This window comes from Empidonax traillii, unplaced genomic scaffold (genome assembly GCF_003031625.1).
Source record: "Empidonax traillii isolate 1590-97213 ecotype Southwest subspecies unplaced genomic scaffold, ASM303162v1 scaffold103:size1334136, whole genome shotgun sequence".
Taxonomy (NCBI): Eukaryota; Metazoa; Chordata; class Aves; order Passeriformes; family Tyrannidae; genus Empidonax; species Empidonax traillii.
In genome coordinates, this window is record NW_020955296.1 from 942,222 (window position 1) to 963,699 (window position 21,478).

Genomic DNA, 21,478 nt, shown 5'->3' on the forward strand with positions numbered 1-21,478 from the left:
AATTTTAGTGCATAAGAAAACGATGGAAAAAAAATTCTCCTAATATGACACGGAGACTTTCTTTGAATAAGAGCTTAGCAGGAAATGAATACAAATTGTAGGATTTAGTCACAGAAGGTTAAAAGCTACAGTTCTCTCCTCTTACTCCACAGTCGAAGCCTGTCAGTATGGGCCACAGCTTCATGACTGGCTTGGCATTCAGCTGAATGCATGTTATTGCTGTAGTAAGGTAAGGTGGTTTCTGAATGTAGCTATAAAATTCATTTTTAGTTATAGAAGCTGCCTAATTTTCTTGTTAGAATGAATCTTTTCTCGTTGATCTTTCAAACTGTTCTCAGTCAAAAGTCATTGCACGACAATAATTTGCGTGCGCAAATGAAAGAAATTGCAATTGGGATAGGATAATTAGATAAGATAAGAGCAAAGGCAGAACTACTTTTTGGTCTGCCCTCACAGAGTTCATTGCAATTTATTTCTTGGGAAAGGAGGGCAATGGAGCATACCAGGCAGAGGTAATGGTGTGATAAAATGTTCACAAGTGCGCAAACGGTTTAAGATTGAGGGAATGAGAGATTACAGAAGAAGAAAAGACTGCCATGGCCTAGCTCTGCAGTAGCCCCGCTCTAGGATATGGCACCAGTCTTTACCAGTCTCCCATAGAAGCAGATTAACCACACAGCTGTGAGAAATACTGACAACACCATAGATATGGCTAGAGAACGGCAAGCAACAGAGTTGGCACATTTTAGGAAATCACCTTCCCCCAGGTGCCACTAGACCACAGGTCTCTTCAGTTGAGATACAGGGCACAATGCTAATTCTCAGCTAGACACAAAAAAAGCATAGTTACTTAGGTAGTAACTTAGTTAACTTAGGCCTGTGTCAATAACTAAGGGAATTTGCAGGACTGTTTTTCATCCTCCTGTTGAAGGATTTTAGAAATGAGAATGAAAATGATAAGAGTGTGGTATGTCAGAGACAACAGCTTCGATGAAACTGTCAACTAGCCCCTGAAACGGAGATTGATACATATTCTTAGGACTTCAGAAGGGTTAAGTAATTTCTGAGGCCGGTAGAATCGTAATGTAAATGAAGATACTTTAGTGAGAGGAAAAAGCAGCTAGGTAAAAGTAAGTGAAGTCGTGAATTACTGTGCAGTCTGGTCTGAGCTTCCTGTCCTCCAAAACTTAAGTGAATCCTGAGGAGTTTCACACTGGAAATTTGAAAATAGACCCCCACCATTTTCCTTCACAAAATCCTGTGCATAGTGAAAGTCAACCAGGACTTTTTTCCTGTGTGAATCTGTTACAGACATATCAGCACATTTATTGAGCACACGTTGATGTATTCCTGTGTACCTACAAACTGCACACAAAAAAGAATAAGACTTTCATTGAGTGGGAACTTCAACTGTAAGTTCTGTTGCAGCCTTATTTGGATTAGAAGGACAACTGCATTACGTGTTTTTCTGCTTAGATTTTAAGGTTTACCAGTTCACTGAATAATTAAAAGAATTTTAAAATTATATCACGCACTATATATAGAGAGGTTTATATTTTTTTTTCATATTGAGAAAATATATATGAATACATCTTTATAGACACAGATATATAACCAGAAAACAGTAAGAGGAAAAAAAAATCTCAAGTCACAAGTTATCTAGTGCTCTAATACCAGTCTAATTAGAAAGCTATCTAGTAATTTGAGTTGAAAAAGCCTCATACAGTAAAGCAGCAAAAGGAATATTCTCCTGGAAATCCAGAGAGGTGATTAGCACTGAAGAATAAGGCAGGTTCAGAGGAGGTATAAGGGGCAAAGTAAGAGAGAAAGAATTCTGGACTGAGAAAAGAGAACTTTTGGCACTTCCAGCACAATTTAATTTTAAGGAAAAGAAGCAGTAAGGAAATTAACAATAAACTGGTCTGGTTTGGAAGTTCAGGATTTTACTTAAAAAAAAAAAAAAAAAAAAAAAAAAAAAAAAAAAAAAAAAAAAAAAAAAAAAAAAAAAAAAAAAAATCTTTGTTACCAGAAGTGAAACTCCAGTGAATTAGCACTACTGAAAAATAATACTTGTACATGCTTAAAGGTACAGAGTCTCTTTCCCCCTACTCCCCATAAAGAACATGGCTCAGAGTGGCTGAATTGCTCCTACCATTGCATGTGGAATATCCGTCTGTCCAGGAAGGCTGCTGGTGGAGTAGATTGCTGCTGGAATTGATACTCATTCTGCCAGCTCCTTCCAAAATCATGATCTGTAAGTGAATCAAACAGCTTGCTCAGTAAGCCGTGTCTAGTCCAAGAGGTAAATGGCAAAAAAAAAAAAAAAAATCCTCTGAAGGTGAAGTAAGGAGGCCAATTCCATTTGTAGAAGATACAACTGAAATCAAGAACATGTTGACACAACCCCTTTTCCACTGCCACAAAATCTCCTTATGATAAACATTACCATGATTAATTTGCATATGCAAGAAGCAAGTTTCTACAGCTGCCCATCCATAAATGAATAATCTGTAATCAGAAAAGAAGCCGAATGAAAAGACAAGGCTCCTGACAGAGCAATACATGAAAACTGCCAAGCTTTGAGAAATGAAAAACCAAATAGTTTTACTTTTTTTTTTCATTTTCAAAGAGAAATGTAATTTAAACATGTTTTTCTTTTTTCTTTTATTTTATTTTCTTTCCTTTTTTTTTTTCCTTAGGAGAGAGAAAAGACTTTTCAATAACTTTACATCTCTAGAGCTGACTACAAATCATGCTCAGAAAATTCTTCACACAGAAGGACACACATAATAATGCCATAGGGAGGTAGCATTATAGGGAATATATTATCAGTTTCTTGATTGATCTGTGTCAGCGGTGTCTATAACACTTCTTGGTAACAAATATCCCAGATCATACATTTCAGATCACCAAAAAAAAATTAGGCAGTCAGAGAACTTATAAATGAGACAGCCATTGTTGTAACAGAATTAATATTTCAGAGTGACACCACCCCCAAGACAGCATTCTCTCTTTCAAGAGACACAAACTGTCTTTACCACGTATCTTAGCATTAGCACCATGAGAAAAATTGTCCTTTATTTTTTTATACTTAAAAAACCCCTATTTGTATGATATTTCAGAAAATGTCATATGCTTAGCACATGCTTAATCATTTCAGTGAAAGTATACAAAATTCTCCAGTGATGGGTGTTTTTTTATGTTATCTTTCAGTGGTTTAAAGTTGCAAATTATAAAAGTATACATTATTACCATAGACATTAAACATTATAAAGGCTTTGGATTGTTATTCTTATATAAATAAAAACACACACACAAACAACGAAACCAAACCATTGTTCGAAAATATTCCAGGTCGAAAGCCACAAAGTCCATAAAAACAAAACATTAGACATCAGGATGGCATGCTCACGCAACTAGACTTCACCTTGGAATTAAAAACATTAGGAAATCCAAAATGGACATATGAATGTTGAAGTCACTGGTCATGGCTGTTTATCCACTGAGGCTAATGAAAAAGCTTCCATTGAGAGCACAGCCTGACCTCCTACAAGCTCACACCAGTTTTTTGGTAAAAGAAAAGGAGACAACAAAACCACTTAAGGCCTTGGTTTTAAGGGAACAGCCTGAAAACAACCTGGATCGATATTTTCCTCTCTGATTTAAAATAAGTCATGTAACTTAAAAGTTACAAGTATGTCTTCTTCTTCCCTCCCATTTCTGTACTGCTCTATATATTTGGAACAGGAGAGGGAGAGAGAGGTTACTGAAAAGTGCTTAAAAAGCCAAAGCCTTAGGAAGTTTATCACAGGGAATGGTGCTTTACAATATTAACTTTTTTATCCTATTTTTTTTTTTTGTAGCTAAGCAGAATGGCAAGATCAAACATTTGACTGTTGTTTTCCACTTATTATTCCAACCAATGTGTAATTTAGTGATCACTAGCAGGAGAATTTAATTTCTCATGGTAGGTATACGGAGTTATAAAATATTAACTGTTTAGAGAGATATGTATGATATTTATTGTCCCACTGCGGTCAAATAAAAGATGACTATCATATCAGTCCATACATTTATGCAAATTAGAAGAGAAGACCTTTTTTAGTCCTCTGTAAGGGCTTCATTTAGTTTGTGAGGAAGAAGGTGTAAGGAAGGATTTTAACTTCATGCAGTGATTATAAAGATGTTCAGCATATACCATGTATATAAATTATATACTTGATGTGTAAGAACTTTTAAGAAATAATGCATGTTTGACAGCCAATATATACCCTTCTGAGGTTGTACAGGTTGACGATGTATCAAGTTATTTCTTTAACTTTGGTTTTAATCATTAAAGACATTTAGGTATGAATGAATGAAGTATTAATGAACAAGACCTTATTACAGTATCAAATAGAGGTAAGCTAGAATACCAGCTATTCTGGGAAAACTATAGAACTTGAGGATTAGCAAAACACACTTAGGAACATAGTTTGGTGAATTCTCTTCTTTTTTAAAAATTATAATATGCTCTTAATATTCAGTTTAAATCTATTGATCTGAAGTCTTATTTACAGAAACCATCTCAGAATTTCAAGTATTGTGTTACGTGGTTTTATATATTCTGCAGCTTCTGCAGTTTCTGGAATTCTACACAGTTTTTGTAACTGTTACTTTTGAAAATATAAATGTGTCTGGGAAAATGTGTGCATATGAAATGAAATTATTTCTGTGTTCAAGCTCCTGTGCAATTTTGCCCTGAAAATTCAGTTCAGGTAAACTCTCATTTTTCCTTCTTCATAACTAATCAGGTGAATATCCAAACCAGAAATCCTATGACACTTTGACTTGGCAACTAAAGCTACGGGTAGTTAAATAAATTAAATCACATGTTGTGCATAGTTTTTTCAGCCCAGCAGTAACTAAACCCAATGCACGTTATAGATCTGAATAGAATCACTCTGGCAACCTTTCTCCTAGATCTGGGTTTCAGATATTTTCCTTTAAAAAGCTCTCTCCATGTCACAATCTAGCAGACAGTTGCTTTTCACAGTATCCCTAAACAACATTAATAGTATTTTCAGATAATGTGCCTGGAACTTTCCCTAAAATTTAATCAATCAACACATCCCGGTTTTGGAAGCTACATAAGTTATCTCAACCAGAATAACTTTCAGTATCATCTGTAGGAACAATTGTGCGTGAGAGAGAATTTGCAATATGATATTAATCATAGATACAAGACTGGATTTAGCTTTAACCCAAACTTTACTTTGCTCTGTGTATTACTCAAGGAACAGGTGTTTCAGTGTTTTGAAAACTGTCACGTCACCTCCTTTATCTTACTATAAGGGTGTTGCTTATTTGGAAGTCATTCTAGCACTTTGTTCAGGAGGTGTATAAAGTCCTACTAATATGAATTCCACACCTTTCCTTTGAATCATACAGCATTATGCTCAAAAATATTTATCAGAACTAAACTGTGATTTTCTTCATGTCATCCCATATATGACATCCTTTGCTAAAAGTTCGTGGAAGGTTTTTGCTTATATCAGTGTCTCATGCCATACTTGGAAAGATTTTGAGTCAGGATACTGGAAGCAGTATGTTCTTCATTCGTTTAGGACCAAATGCTCAATTCTCCCTGGTGTACAGACAAACCTGCATAAAGGGCGTGAAACCTCAAGGGGAAGGACACATAAGATGTTCACTTTTAATTATATTCCATGTATCAAAGTGCATGGTAAAACTAATGAAGCCTTGTTTCCTATGAATGTGTATCTTGTGGTTGGATTCTCTAGTGTCTAGTAAGATGTGAGTGCTGATTGAAGTTTTTCCCACGGTTGGGGCATTCATAATATCTCATTGTCTCAAAGGAGTGAGCTCAAGCATCACTCTTTCTTTCAGATCGAGTATTAGTGGATTTTCCTTCTGTACTTGGCAGTGAGTTTTCATAAATCCTGTAAAAACTTCGTATCTCTGGGACTTCTACCCCCATATCAAATTTAATTAAAATTGGCAATGAAAGTCGAAGATTGTTACAGTCCAAATGCGAAAGCCGAAACACAGACCGAATAACCACAAGTGCCTCATTTCCTCAGGAAACCATGCTAAAAAGGGGTTCCAGCTAAGGTGAGATTTTGGAAATAATATGAAGATCTTGAGGTATATCTCTCTACTAAGACATGGTACATTAGAATTGAAAGCACATATATATACGTGTATATACTCACATGTGTTTTTATACACAGACATACACACATGCTCCTCTATGTCCCTGCATTTCAGGTGACTGTACGCACATCTCCATTCTGTTTCACTGCAGAGGAGCTGTCTCTGGAGTATAATCTCATAACACCACTAGAAATACTACACAGACATTAGAGGAAGCAAATAACACTTTACTCGATCAGCACAGTTAAATATAGTTGTGCATTGGTGTTCAGCAAAATTCTTTCTAGAGCCAGTCCTATTCGAAGGGATGAATGCATTTTAAAAAAATAATCTTTTGCCTACATTCAATATATCAGATGATACTGAAAGGCTAAACCCTGAAGGCTTCTCTTAGTGAAAGCTCTTACTGGAGTCTGAAGGAGTGTTGGTCAAGTCACAACCCAGCAACCTGGCGGTAACAGGAGGTCATTTACTCTGCTCTTCTTGCCTTCCTTGACCACCTGACCACCCTGAGTAAACAGCAGTAATGGCAAGAGCAAGGAGCCATGGCCTGCCCATGGAGCAAATCCAGCATTGCAGAAAAACATATTTACAGATCCTTGAACCTTGAACACTGTATAGTGCTCTCTATGCAAATTATTTTATTGCACTACAGGTGTGCTCTGAAAATAAGTGACTCTGATAGCCATTTCCACATTCAACCCAATAAGTCTTAACATCCATATAATGAGTTTCTCTTTTCTTTGAACCAGGGTCTATCAAGAACTGCTCCTATTAAATGACAGGAAAATTCTGAACATGGAATGAAAAGCAAGTAAGCAGTACAGAGAAAGGGAATCAATCCTAAAATAGCAAAACCAGAGTGATTGTTCTGATATCAATTTGTATAGTTGCTTATGTCATGACTCTGAACTGAATTAAGGGGGTGAGGAGGGGAGAGCCCATAGAGGAAGTGGCCTAAAGTCCTCTCATTTCTAAAGCCTTGCACTCTATGCAAAACACAAAAATGATGTCTAGGGCAAAACTGACTGAAACTGCTAAGCCATGACTCTACCTGTAAGCTATGCAAAGTCTAAGAGTGACTTCTAGCTGAGACAAGCTCAGTGCAGCTCCTCCTGGCGTGTCCAAAAGGGTGGATCTCTTTTGGCGTATTTACCTATGGGATTCTTCCCCATTTTTCCCCTTTTACCATCATGGCTGAACTTCAAATGTAGACTTCACCTGGACCTGTTTTCTTTGAAGTGTGTTATGTACACAGTGAAGACACAATCCCTGCTTTTCAGGGTTTGGAGTTTATGGAACAAGTATCTACAGAGTATGTTAAATATTTCAGATCATTACTACACCTTGGATTACAGTCAAAGACTTAAACAGTAATCTAAAATAAATAATACCCAATGATAATTGCAACTGCAGAGTAACAAAATCTGGATTTTTAATACTTCTCTTGAAAAATGAGAAGACAGCTAAGTGGGCATAGTTTTCAAGACATCACAAACAAAGGACATGTACAACAGAGCACGTGGACTTGTTTTACACATGCGGCTACTTTGGAAACATAAATGCATTGTACTTTTAATGTATATGATCAATTAGCTGCTTTGCATTCCAACCATCTATTTTACATCTCTGGTGGTGGTGAGGGCAGGCACAAAATGAATATATGAATGTTGAAAGCCTATTTGCATTTTAGTGTGAGCTTTGGGTCTTCTGTTATCTTCTGTTATGGGTTTTCTTTTTCCCTTTCATTGAATGTGTATCACTACCAAGGCTTCAAGGCCTTAGTCTGAGCCAGTGTGCCTATACATACAGTCATGGCTGACCCAAAAAATTGCCCTATGATCTTTATCTGTCTGATTTGCAAAGGTCTCAGGTTCATCCTTGGTGTCTGTGCCAAACTCCCAGATAAGATATCATCCTTGCCACAGCTCAGGTTCAGATATGAAACTTTTCTGCAGTGTGCTAGTATCTCTTCTGGCCACGTAGATCCACATGTAGCCATCACATACTGCCTTGTTTCCATATCTTTGGTTTAGTGTCTATAAAGCAGAGAGAAGCTCAAAAGGAACAATTTATCTGCAGGCGGATTACTCGCAGGAATTCACTTCACAACAAAAGCTCAACTTTGAATCACTTTGCTGTGACCTTCAAGGTACCATTCAGATGACAGCACATACAGCTTGACCTGTTTGATGATAACCTCAGGACTCACTGCTAATAGAATTGAAAAAGCTTAGAAAACTTTGAAGGAAGTTCATACAAAGAAACACTCTGATCAGACTCAATATTTGTTGTGAAACATGCCGAGCATTTGATGCATTTCATTTTAATCCATCACATGTACCTTTGGGCCATATACTGAAATGTGTTTACTGAGTCCCACTATGACTGTGAAGTTCAAGGAATCATAAGAAAATTTTCTAAATAATCTCCAATATTGTTTTTACTCAGGATTCCGTTTAGGGGCTTTGGGGCCAGTCTTTCTCTCTTCTACACCTCTCTGAAGTGCACATTCCTATGCTCTTGTGTTTTTGGTGTATACGGCTGTGGTTCACATGCATAAACCCACCTTTGCATGTGCAAAACTGACTCTTGGTGAGGTTTCAGAGATTACATTGAGACCTTGATCATTTACTGTTGTGGGCTTTTGGAAAGGAAGAGTTTGGTTTATTCTTTTGTTTTCTTTGAACCTTGTATATTAAATGTGTACATGAAGGTAAACTGAAAGACCAGAAAAAGGAAGATGAATAGAAAAGGAGTGTTTAACATTTACCTACATTACAGATAGGATCATGATAAACAAAATCAAATAAAGCTTGATTGGAATATTTTATTACTGAAGATCTTATTTTCATGATGCACTACAAGGCAACTTTCGTAAGAGATATGTGGTGGTTGTTTTAACATGTTCATATGGATGCTTCAAAATCTTGCATATATATTTTAACTAAAGAGAAACTTGGGTAGAAAAGTTAGCATCTAGATCTGTATCTGAGCTATCCCTCTGCTCCAGGGTTTGGGTTTGGTTCTTATCTCTCTTTTAACGATGTAATTTAAAGACAAAACCATAGTTCAGCTTCCTTTTTGAGAGAGAACAAAGTTCACTTAATGAATGAAAAAAAAAATTACTTGATGATATACAAAGTCTCATCGGTTGTTTTTTTCTCTGACTCCTATTTTCCAATAATCTTCATATGAACAGACGTTTTCAAGGCACTCATTAGTCAAATGAAAATAAAAGGGAGACTTTTAAAAGAGGGGGGGGTGTTTGTTTGTTTTTCTAAATCAAAAGCAAACAGACTCGAGGCATAGATGTGTCTGACACTACTAAGGTTTGTACTTTTGCAAATTTTACCCACAGTCATTTTACCTTAGAAAACAGTGAAATGGAACCTGTCACTTAACAAGGATCCAGTGTTGCGGATCCATGCTTTCTTGTCACATCACAGGCTAGATGTGTCTTCTTGCCATGCCACTAGTTTTTGAATATGAAAAAAAGTAGGATCATAATTTATTTTACTGTCAATAACCTCATTTTCCTTTTGCAGGAGTTCTGTACACAGATCTGTACAATATTAGTGAAATTGCTAGCCATAGAGTTAAGAAAAAAGTAAGTCAAAAAGGTTTTATTTCTTGTGATAGATGTTTGGTCATATTTGCCCTAATGTATTATCAGAATGGTTGCAACAAGTAGATAGATTCACTAAAAACTGACAAAAAAAAAAAAAGCAGCAAGTTATTTTCTTTTCTTATTTTTTTCAGAGTTGGCACTCGTTTCATTATTGTCTGCACCACCTCAGCAAGTTCATGATAATTTGGGTCAACCATTTTTTCCTGAATATTTAGAAGTCATTTGTCATAGATTCATCAGGCTAGCCTCAGGGATACAGAGTCTTGGAAACACAATAATGGGAAAAACTCCCTTTGCTCTTTATTCTTCTTTCAGCACTTAATACCACACCTCATGGAACAACTCCACACCTCCTTTCATGTCCTTCCTATCTCTCTGGTACATCCTTCCTCTAACCAGGAGCCAGCTCATCTCCCTAATCTCCTTTTGCTAAACATCTCTCTTTTGCTTGCAATACACTAAATATACAAATGGCCAAAAAGCACTCTAGATGGCCCTTTAACTTGACGAGCCACACGTCTATAATTACACATGAACCTCATCAGCTAACAAAATATTACCATCATGTTCTAACACCTTCTCCTTTTCCCTTGGCTCTGGTTCCCCAACCACTTCCCTCTACCTTCCACGACAGTTTCTCTTTGCATTGCTTTAAAGACTAACAGAGTATTGAGGGAACTGTTTTCCATACTGCTAATATAGCCTGTGTGACTGTTCAGTTGTGAGTGAATAATGACAATAATAACAATAATAATCGTGTTTGTATTCATGTTTGGCTCTCATTAGATGCTGAATTGTTGCTGACATAACAACTACTCACATATGTGCTGCTGCAGCAGCCAGTATTTCATGTGGAAGTTTATTTCAACCACTATCACCACTAGCACTTCCCTTTTGTTATGGGGCTGATCTGGTTTTCAACAGTAACAACCACTAATTTGCCACTTTAAAAATAAAAAAAAAAAAGATTGTCCTTTTTTTTCTCTTTTCTTTTTTGTAAACTCTGTTTCATATATGTTGTTTTAATAAAGGCCATCTGCCTGGAAACTGCAGAGTTCCTCTTTGGGGCTGATTTCTGAGTGAGAACATGAGATGGAGACCAAAAACAGAGAAGTGTCTTGGGGAATGTGCAAATTTTCCCACTGGAATTACCACTTTTTACATTAATTGATTCATTCAATCAACAAACTGGTTGTACTTTTTTATTAGTATGAGGGTCATAGAAAAATTAACTAAGATAGAGAAGCTGGAAATTAAGCATAAAGCATTTTATCCTAAACTAGGTAACTTCCTGGGAATCTAACACAGTCAATAGCAGTGTTTATACATTATTACAACCCACTGCCTGACTAACCACAATCTGATCCCATTATTTTGCTGACATGATAGCAAATACATATTTCCAAGAGGAAATGTAGCAGACAGTGCTCCATCCAGGATGCCTGCTTGTCCTGCATTCCTCTCCAAACTACCAAATTCCAAGGTGGGCATCTGTTGGCAAAGGAAAGTGTCCCTAGGAGGGCTGTTAGTGAAACAGCTCAATGGAGCTTGCTGACCCTGTTTCAGAAAGAGGCCATTACTTTGACTGCCATTCAGTCTTGCATGTTTGTGTGGTGTTAACAAACATTTACTTGGAGCCCAGCTGTATCCATGTGGTTTCTTTATATTGTGTTTGTTATGAAAATAATAAGAGCTGTCTGCTTTACTGCTGGGTGTAGCAGCAGGCTCACTTGTCCCCCACATGCAGGACTTTTGAGGAAACCCCCTGCCCCCCAGAGCCACATGGCACTGACACAGTACTTAATATATATGCTGTGGCTCATTTATGCTCCCTGACCTCAACCAGAAGCCACTTGCTACAGGTAAGTCAAGAAGTTATGGGAAATGATGTCTCCTCACTTCTGTAAAAGCCAAGAACACCTCCCTTGTCTCCCTCTGGCCTGTAGTTAGAGGAGCAACACTTCCGTGGTGTTGCTCCTTCTCACCTGGCACAGCGAGAGCTGCCCATCCTGTTTCCATTGATTTCTCCAGTGGTTGCGTTAAACAACACAATGGAGTATTTATGTGTCAGTGTTAGGAGCAGGTTATTAAGTAAAACCCACCGTAAATAGAGCCGTTAATTCAGTTGCTGGCTTGGCTCTCTGTTATCTTCTCAATACCTCCCAGAGGGTATTAGTCTTACCCTTTCGTTTGAGTTGGCAGCAGAGTTATTTTTTTGCACCTGCTGCTCTACTCTGATAACAACACAGGTCAGCTTTGATTTGTTGGAATATAAACAAAAAAAGCAAAGCCTGGCATCTGCCTCAACAGCCAGGGCCGGTTTGACGATAGAGCTTTTCCCATTGGGTTTTGCACAAATGTGCTCTTTCAATTCTTACGTGAACTCTCTCCCGCTTCATAAATAGTCTTTTGCTACAGGATAGCCCGATGTTAGAAAAGAGCTCAGCTTTATCATCAACAGAAACCTCAAGCAGTCAAAGTACCACACTATTCTAAGACTGAAGTCAGAAAATTTGTCATACAAAATACATAAAGAAAGATCAGACAGAGTGTTTCCAAAATTACCAGGTAAAAGCTACAAATTAAGTGTAAATCATAAAGGAACTTTCTTGAGAGAGAAAGAAAACCTGAAGGGCTGGGAAGGTTTGCTTTACCATATGAACCTACACACACTCCAACTCTTAACCTACTATTTTACAAGAAAAAAATAAAATTGAATCCATGAGAAGTGGGTACTCAGCTGGCAACGGAGCTATGTTTAAGTTCTTAAACTACTGTAACAGCATCTGTGGTGATGGACAAACCTCTGAAATAATGACAGCCATAGAGCACTGAAGGAAGAGTCCACACAGACAACAGAGGCAGTAAATACCACAAAGCATAGAAATGAAGGAAATATGTCCATATTACAAATAGGAAAACTGAGGCACAGAGCTGAAATTATTCACTTAAGTCATATAACAAGTCAATGGAGAACTCAGTCCAACTCATATCTTCCAGCTCAAGCTCCACTGCTATCCATTGCATCAAGTTTCCAGCAAATCTTTCAACATGCAGATGAGTTAGGCTGAATGTGGGCTTTTTGAGGACAGAGAGAAGGTATAAAGTAAGGGAAAGAATTCTCTATAAAAAAGAGACCTGTTCAGACTGAAACCAAGGTTCTGCTATGCATCATGGCTATTATGTGACTAGTAGAGATTTGAATGATAAATTAGCCATACAATTAAGCTGCCCTTGACCTATGTATGATCCTGAAAATGAGCTAGAAACTCCTAAGTAGAGGTGGCTGAAATTCAAAATTTCTGTTCTGTGGAACTGTAGGTATTTCAAGGAGGTTTTACTTCCTTTTTTTTTTTTTTTTTTTTTTTTTTTTTTTTTTTTTTTTTTTTTTTTTTTTTTTTTTTTTTTTTTTTTTTTTTTTTTTTTTTTTTTTTTTTTTTTTTTTTTTTAACATCTCTTTTAATCACAATGAGAGGAATTTTAGAAAGAAAGTTCCTTGGGAATCAACTGACATGTAAAAACCTATATTCAATTTGTCAAAGAATCAAAAGTGCAACTCTGCCTGTCATTTGAAGTTGTTTGTAAAAGACAGAAAACGTGAAACCAATCTACAGTGTTACTGCAAAAAGGCAATAGTGTCACCACAGAGCAGCTGCTCTGGAGGCAATAAACTTGCCTAACATGGCCGTTGTGCATATGGTCACCAGGGAACCCTCTGCAGAGCCCAGCCATGGTAATTCTGAAATGCAGGCAGACTCTGCAGACTAGCAGATCTGACTTTCTCAAACACTTTGGACATGAAGTTTGCAACCCTGTTGCTCCCCTTTCACCTAACACTTGTATTCCTTTTCTTCCTCCTTATCTCCTTTTTTTTTCCCCTTTTTTCTTTTTTTTTTTTAGATTTTTTTCCTTTTTTTCTCTCTCGCTTTCATTTTTACCTTTTATTTAGTCAGACTGGCTGACCTGGACAAGGAAGTTCTCTCAATACAATCACAAGCCTATAACCAGTAAAACAGACAAAAATATCATCTTCACAGGAGTGCCAGGTCTTACAGAAATTGCAGAGTTGGTGCAATTGCAACCCCCTCAGATTGGAGGAGTCAGAAGGAGGAAAAAACCCCTTTCACCCTTCAGTTTTATTCTTCAGCTTCCTTGTATAGCTATGTATCCAGTCTTTAAAAAACCTGGAACAGATTTAACAAACAAAACCAATAAAAATGTTTTTGGACTATTTCAAACAACTGTTTTCCTTGAAAAGGGATTTATTACCATGGAATTGTAAGATGCTGGGGATTTGTTTTTCCTTCTTTTTATCTTAAATGATTAAATCTTCATTGGATTTTTAATATTGAAGACGTATCTTAGCATAAGGAAGGCTGATGCCTTGGTCTTACCGCTAACAGTCCGGGGTTTGGGGAAGGGCAGGCCGGGCTTTCAGGCCATGCACGTGTTCCTGACAAAAAAACCAACCTACTGTGGTATAGGGCAAAACCCGCAGGCATGAAAGTCCCAGGCAGCTCAGTGTGGGACTTCTGGCTTGAACAGCCCCTCACTCACTGCAAGACAATCCTAGTCACTCATTCATACCCACTGAAAAAATACACATAGGTGCCAAATTCCATTAGCTTTGCATTTTAAAGGATTAAAGCAGGAGCTGTGCAGATTAGCAAACAAAATTGGCTGAAATTGGAGAAAATATTTGAACTCCTGTTTTAAAAAGTATGACAAGAAAGCCTGTCCAGGAGACAAGGGATGTGCAAGTCCTATGAGGAGCATTTGAGGAAATTGGGGTTGTTTAGGCTGGAAAAAAGAAGGCTCAGGGGAGACCTTATCAGTCTCTACAATTCCGTGGAAAGGAGGTTGCAGCAAGGCACAGGGATCACTCTCTTTTCTCGAGTGACAAGTGACAGGATGAGAGGAAAAGGCCTCAAATTGCACCAGGGAGGTTTAAATTGGATATTAGGAAACAGGCTACCGAGAGAAGTGGCGGGGTCTCCATGCCTGGAGGTATTTAAAGGACATGTAGATAGGGCACTTAGAGACCAGGTTAAGTGTTGAACTCGGCAGTGCTGATCTAATAGCTGGAACTCAATGATCTTAAGAGATCTTTTCCAGCCTAAATGATTCTATGATTCTATCTACTCAGTGGAAGGTGTTTGTGCGAGTGTTCCATATTGGAATCAGCTACAGGCAGACTAAGAAAATTTACTGGATTGACTCTTATCCAAAAATATTTAATAATTTGAGATTTTAAAGAAGATAAAGAAGTTTCTACCTGTTGTTATGAAGGATTACAGCTCCATCATTAAAAGTCTTAGGGAAGGTAAGGATATATGCAAGTCATTAAATGGAGGGAAAACTGTATCTTTTTCATTTTGTTCATTCCACTTCTGATAATTCTGGAAAAATATCTTACTCATCACCTACTAATTTAGTTTTCTAAAACTTTTTCATCTTCCTCTATCAGGGCAGGTGCCTGGGAATATTAAGAGTCTTTTATGTGAGTACTATGTTAGATCTCACTGGAAAAGGGATGAGAACAGCACCCTAATTGTGTCAGAATTTGACTCCCTGATAAAGCCCCTCCAATTTATGAGACAATTGCTTAACCAAGCATACTTTAAAAGTGCATCATCAAGATGCAGGCTTCTAAACTGTTGTGTAATAATAATTATATGTTACAGTAAAAATCATTAAGAAAGTTTGGGGGTAATCATTATATCACGGACTTAGTCTGGTTCCTGACCATAACATCTTGGGCAGTTTTACATGGATTCTTTAGTTATATAGCAATATAAATTAGTTCCCTTCTCACTGCTAAAAGAAAGAAAACCTAGACCAGTTTTGAAAAAAACAAAACTAATACTTCTTATGATGGCACTAGTATTTGGAAAACAGAACGTATTTTTACACATAGTTGCTTAATCCTTCCAGACTTGTAGAGGTTCTGGCTACATCTGATTGCGAGCTGAGAAAATATCTCAAGAGTTTATGTCTGTATCCTTCCTCCCTACTAGGCAGGAACTTTTATTCTATGTATTTGCAGATCCTTAAAGTAGAATTACTTTCTTTTCACCGCCACAGAGCAATTCTCTTTTATTACCCTGTCTTATTGATCTATAATCAGTGATTACCCAGCTCCAACTAGCTGTTTTGTCGACTAGTTCCCATACTCTTTCCTGTGAAGCACATTTCACAAGATCAGCAGAGGAATAGGTAATGATAACCATGTGCAATGTCAGCTTTTGGAAAGGGAGTCTTTGAGGGCTCTTCGTCAGAGGGAGACATGCAAAATGCCAAGTGGCAGTTGATTGCTCCACTGGCTACATGACTCCATGTTTACTCATTCTCACCCGTCTGTAGACCAATGACCAACAAGTGTCCCAAGTATTTTAGGCATTCAGTGAGGGATTTGGTGCAAACTACATTTCCAGTAGAGCTCAAAGGAGCTCTCATAGTAAGACTGCTGATGACTTTCACAGAAACAAAATGAATTCTTACTTTTTCATATAAGAGCTGTGAGAACAAATCCTTCTTTGCTTAGCCTTTCGATCAGGAGCGTTGCTCATTAATTTCACCATTATCGAGTTTGCAATGTAACCTTTTCTTGAAAATGTACTGAAATAATTCCTTGGTTCATCAGGGACCAAAATATATGTAAAGCTGAAGAGTGTGAAGGGACAGTAAGAGAGAGAAGTAGACGTTTGTGGTTTGAGATCTGGAAGTGCCCTTGAACACCGGGCTGGCTGAACAGCTGAAGCCAGAGCGCTTTGCTGAAGATGGTGTTAAGCTTCACCAGTGTTCACAAGGTGCTTATTAGGAAGAAAAATTCATGAGTTTATGGTTGAAATTCAATAGTAAAGAAGCTGTGAGATTGGACAGAAACTTACTAAACATCACAAATTATGCAAGCAACAAAAACAGTGTTTCTGTTTATTTCCTCATGTACAACAAAGCCTTTATATTTGGTTCTACCACATCCTAACATTGTGTGTCATTAGCAATGACAAATGACAAATAAGTTTGTGACCCTTTTCTTTTTACGTGCTGTTTGCTGCAGGAATGCCCAGACCTCAACCAGAACACCTACTTTACAACTTATGAAGAAACTGATGAGAAAGAGAGCCCTGAAATACCACAGAAAATCCTATAAAGAATGGGCACATTGCCCTCAGAAAAAGAAAGAGTCATTCATGTCTATCTGTATCTTGTTCTCAGCACACTGACCAATTTTTAAGTCAGATAGATGTGTCCTGTAGCACCCACTTCCCAACCTGTCTCTCCACGCACTAGGTCATAGCTTCAGTTTACGGAGATGGCATTCATAGTATCACAGAAAGAGTTCAGGTAGTTGTGAGGGGATTGAATCTGAACAAGCGATAGAAATCATGTGATTGTAGACTCCATAGAATAGATCCAGGCTATGTTGCAGTCAGTGAAAAGTTTTCCTGGTTTAGTCCTGAGACTAAGACACATTTATAAAGAGCGTGTAAAGGGTGAACAAGGAAGGAAAGCTAAGCACTCATTCTGGAAAGGTGTCACGGCTCATGGGGAGTTCTCTGAGTTCACTGAATCAATAAAATCTTTAATCCTCTTCTGTGAGAATTGTACATAAATACGCACTTCTTCAGCAGGTGTCGAATTCCATCCTCAAAGGGGTTTTTGGTGCAAATTGCAGAGGGACAGGCAATTTGCTAGCATGTCACTCCCGTCTGAACATAGACGCACCTACAGAAATCCTCCCTTTTTTCCTCTCTAATCTCTCTTCATCTGTGTTTCTGGATGATTTTTCGTTTTTAGTTTGATCTCTCTCCATTGCAATTTGCTACCTTACTCCTCCCAGACAGAACAAGTACAGATGTTAATAAAATTCACCGGGAATGAAAAAAAAACTGAGGAAGTTTAGTGGGAGCCAAATTAATTTTTTCTTTGTCCAACTTTCCTATTGTCTGTTTCCACCACTGCTGAAAACCCACAGCATCCTGAGTAATATGAAATTACTATGGCAATACCACAGCACATTCTCTCAGGTGACAGGAGTGTAATAATAACCCATGTTAAACAGACCACATTCTATTACCTGATCTCGCCACGACTGGGGTAATATATGGTTGTCACTCTATACATTACTGTGAAAGGCTACCCAGTTTGTGCCAGGGCAAACAAAGCATTATTGTGCTCTGGTATTAGAGCATTTAGTAGTATGACTTGGGAAAAATATACTTTTTTACCATCCTTATAGGCTTTACAAATGACACTTCGAGTGGAAAACAGTGGAAAAACAACATGCAAGGAAACATTGACTCCACTAATGATAATCTCACCTCCGCATGTAGGACCAGTTCTCAAAGGGGAGAAGGGTGTTTGGAGGATGGTGGCTCTAAGAAAGACTTGGGCACACTTCATAAACCCCTGAACTGGAGTTCGCAGTACATTAACTCACAATACCTCTGTTTAGCACTGCTGTTCCTACAGACCTTCCAGTCCTACATCCAAATTTCACAATAGATGTTGAAAAACTAGAGGAGAGCATTAAAGTGATTAAAGGATGGAAAAGCTTGCAGTGAAACAGGTTGAGATCCTAGAGGTTTTCACCGTACTGTAAGTTTATCCATAAGAGGGAACAGCCTTTGGAGATTATGCTACCACAATTATCAAAGACTAGACCCAGAAAGGACTTGTCCCCGGCTACCTATACAAGAAACAAAAATTGGCCAGCCGGGGGAATTTCACACTAACCATGAAAAGACAACAAAATCAGATGGCTGAATGTTAAAGCTAGCCCACATCAGACTGAAAATGAGGTAAAATATTTTTAGAGGAATGGTATTTAATTGCCAGGACACTTATAAAAGTTCTGGTGAATTTTCCACCATTGGACTTCTACATGTTTGGGGTTTTTTTCAAGATTGGAAGTTTTCTATAAGATAAGCTCTACTTCAAGTCATGTAATTATCTCTGAAAAAATCGGGCAAGTCCAACGTTGTTATTGCAACAATCACTTGGTTTTGAAAATTGCAAGGGCCAGGAATTAAACTGTCATTGGGGTATTCATAAGTGAAACACCTTAATCCTGTTGTTTTTCTAGTTTCGATTGCAACTGTTTTCTTTAGTTTCTGCATTTGCACTAAATATATAATTGCTATATTTTCCAGTTCGGGTATTTGCTACAATGCAAAATAGACGTCAGAAAACTGGCTTAAACTGCTACCTGCAAATTTGCTATCAAAACAAAACTTATAGGAGTGCGTTTTTTAATTTCACTGAAATTTTCACAAATTAGAGGAAACACTGGTGCAAGTTAGATATATTTAACAAAGTGTCATGTGAGAGAAGTACAAATAAAATAACTAAATGAAACTTTTACTTCAAGGGTTATTTCTGTCATTATGAACTTGATTAAATGTCTTAAGAATAGGAAAGATAGGAAAGAAAGGATAGTTGGATGTGCTTTAGAAGGAAACATGCCATATATTTTTAGATGAAGTAATCCAAAAAGCATATTACTGATATAATTCAATAACTTTATAACAATATACACAGGAGTAATGAGCTTAAAATATCTCATGTGGTAAAATACAAACATTTATCACTAAGTCCATTACACATATTTTACAAAATCAACATACATTTGTAGCAGCTTCTCCTTTACGTTCACTTGTACAATTACTTAAACAACTGTGTCTATACCTTAAGGGGCCAGTTCTGGTTCTATTCAAATAAAATTACCATTGGAACAGAAACAAATTAAACAAGCAAAGACACTGCGGGCCTCACACTGTATTTACCTACCCAATGCCTGAGCCAGGTTCTGTGTGGTGCTTTAGCTTAGAAGGGACTAAGCTCAGCAGAACCCCCCTCACCACAGAACTGCCAAGAAACTGCCTTGAGGCTGAAACCAAGCCAAATTATAAATGTACTTTAGGATTTTTTGTTACGAACACAATCACCATCAACATCCTCATCACCAAAAGCAACAAAAATACCATAGCTGTAAAGTGCCTCCCAGTTCTGCAACACAAGCACTCTCAATAGGATTGAGAAAGTCCACTTTTTGCACCTTGTCTTACTCAACAGATGATCGCTCTGTTGACAAAAGTGGCAGATTTAGGATCTGGAATATTATTAGCTACATTATAATTAAAAAGATCCTCAAGATCTGGCCCCACTCAAACATAAGCACAACAGAAATAGTTAAACAGAAGTTACAAGTTCAAACTAAGAAACCAGAAAACTTCATTGTAACTTTAAAAAGCCTTTAAATCAGATGAGCTTAGCTCAGTATGGTGGCCATGAGTCCAGCAGACAATTCTTCTCTTTTTCTTTTTCTTTTTTTTTTTTTTTTTCATTTTCATTGGCATTATTTTAAAGGAAGTAAATTAAAAAAAAAATACCTCAAACACCTTACCTCATTTAGCTGCAGATTCTGGAGTGGAAATCCTTAACTGAGGCAATGGGAAAGCTGTCTACAGAGCAGTAGGTTGGGTAAGCACAGGTACTAGGTTATGTCAACTAAAGACTCCCAGGAGTGAAGATAAATGGATGTGATACTAATTTTAAAACATTTTGCTGAACACCCAGGCAGCCAATAGGGGAATTCCTTAGGTCACTTCCTGTTCGTTTGATTGGAGCTGCAACGACAACAACCAAGATGAGGTTGAGAGCGTTTGCATAAGGCCAGCTCAGTCCTAGGCATTCAAAGAGAACAGGTCTAACCGGGTTACACGCGTGGCTCCAGAACAAAAGAAAAACCTGGTAATGGATGAGAGATTGATTTCTTTGTAGTTGTTTTTTTAAGACCATCCCTTTTTTTTTTTTTTTTTTTTTTTTTATAATGGAGGTTATTTCAGGTAGATAGGGAGATCATAATTAGGATGGGGAAAAATGAAAAGCAGGAATGTCCTAAATGAAATTTAGTCTGGAAATTGCATTAGGAGATGCATGGTGTGGAATAACCCTGTGCTGGTAGGGAGGTGAACTAAGTGAGCCCATATGGTGGGCTCAATTCTTTCTTTTATACCTTGAGAATTCGGAAAAATGTGTGACTGCAGAAGGGAGAGTTTATTGGTCTTTCAGCTTCTCTGAGTATTTGAGAGAAAGTAGAAAACAGAATGAGGAAAAAAATCATCAGTGTGTGTATATGGAGTTGAGTACAAAAGTTCATCCACACGCACATTAGCAGGACAGAGAATCAGCAGATGTGCGTAGTCCAAAGCATCCTTGCCCATGTGTGACTTATCCCTCCAGACTGCAACCATGAACTTGAGAAGAAAATGAGGAAAAATGAAAATATGAAGCCTCATCTGTTTCTCATTATTCCACTAGTCAGAAAAGGCACCTAACATGGAAACAGTTAAAAATGCAACAACATAGGAAGGTTCTGAGGTTCCATTAATTTGTATGCCTAAAACACAAGAAGTGCAAAATAATACTATACAGTAACTGTTCAGCGGTCTGTGTGAAGTAAATTTTTTAGTCTTTGCTCATTTTTGGTCCCAAGTTTCATCATAAATTTCCCCCCGACAGATGCTGACAAGTGTTCTCAGTGGTAGATTTACCAAACACAGGGAATGAATTGTCCTTCAACATCCAGAGATACTATTAATTATTAATCAAGGCTCATTGTCGATGTAGGGAAAATATTTCACAAATATTATTTATGCTAAACCTGATTTCAAGATAAATAATGGA

At 37.5% G+C, this 21,478-nt stretch overlaps 1 protein-coding gene across 1 annotated transcript in view; it reads right to left on the reverse strand.

Annotated features, from left to right (window-relative positions):
- EHF (ETS homologous factor) overlaps window positions 1–20,307 on the reverse strand; it is a 32,463-nt gene extending 12,156 nt beyond the window's left edge. Inside the window, exons 1-2 of the mRNA XM_027882220.1 lie at window positions 20,196–20,307; window positions 2,153–2,252 (exon numbers count right to left, since the gene is read on the reverse strand). Coding sequence (XP_027738021.1) covers window positions 2,153–2,249 — 97 coding nt within the window. The 5' untranslated portion in view covers window positions 2,250–2,252; window positions 20,196–20,307. The remainder of the gene's footprint in view (window positions 1–2,152; window positions 2,253–20,195) is intronic.
- Between the last annotated feature and the right edge of the window lie 1,171 nt (window positions 20,308–21,478).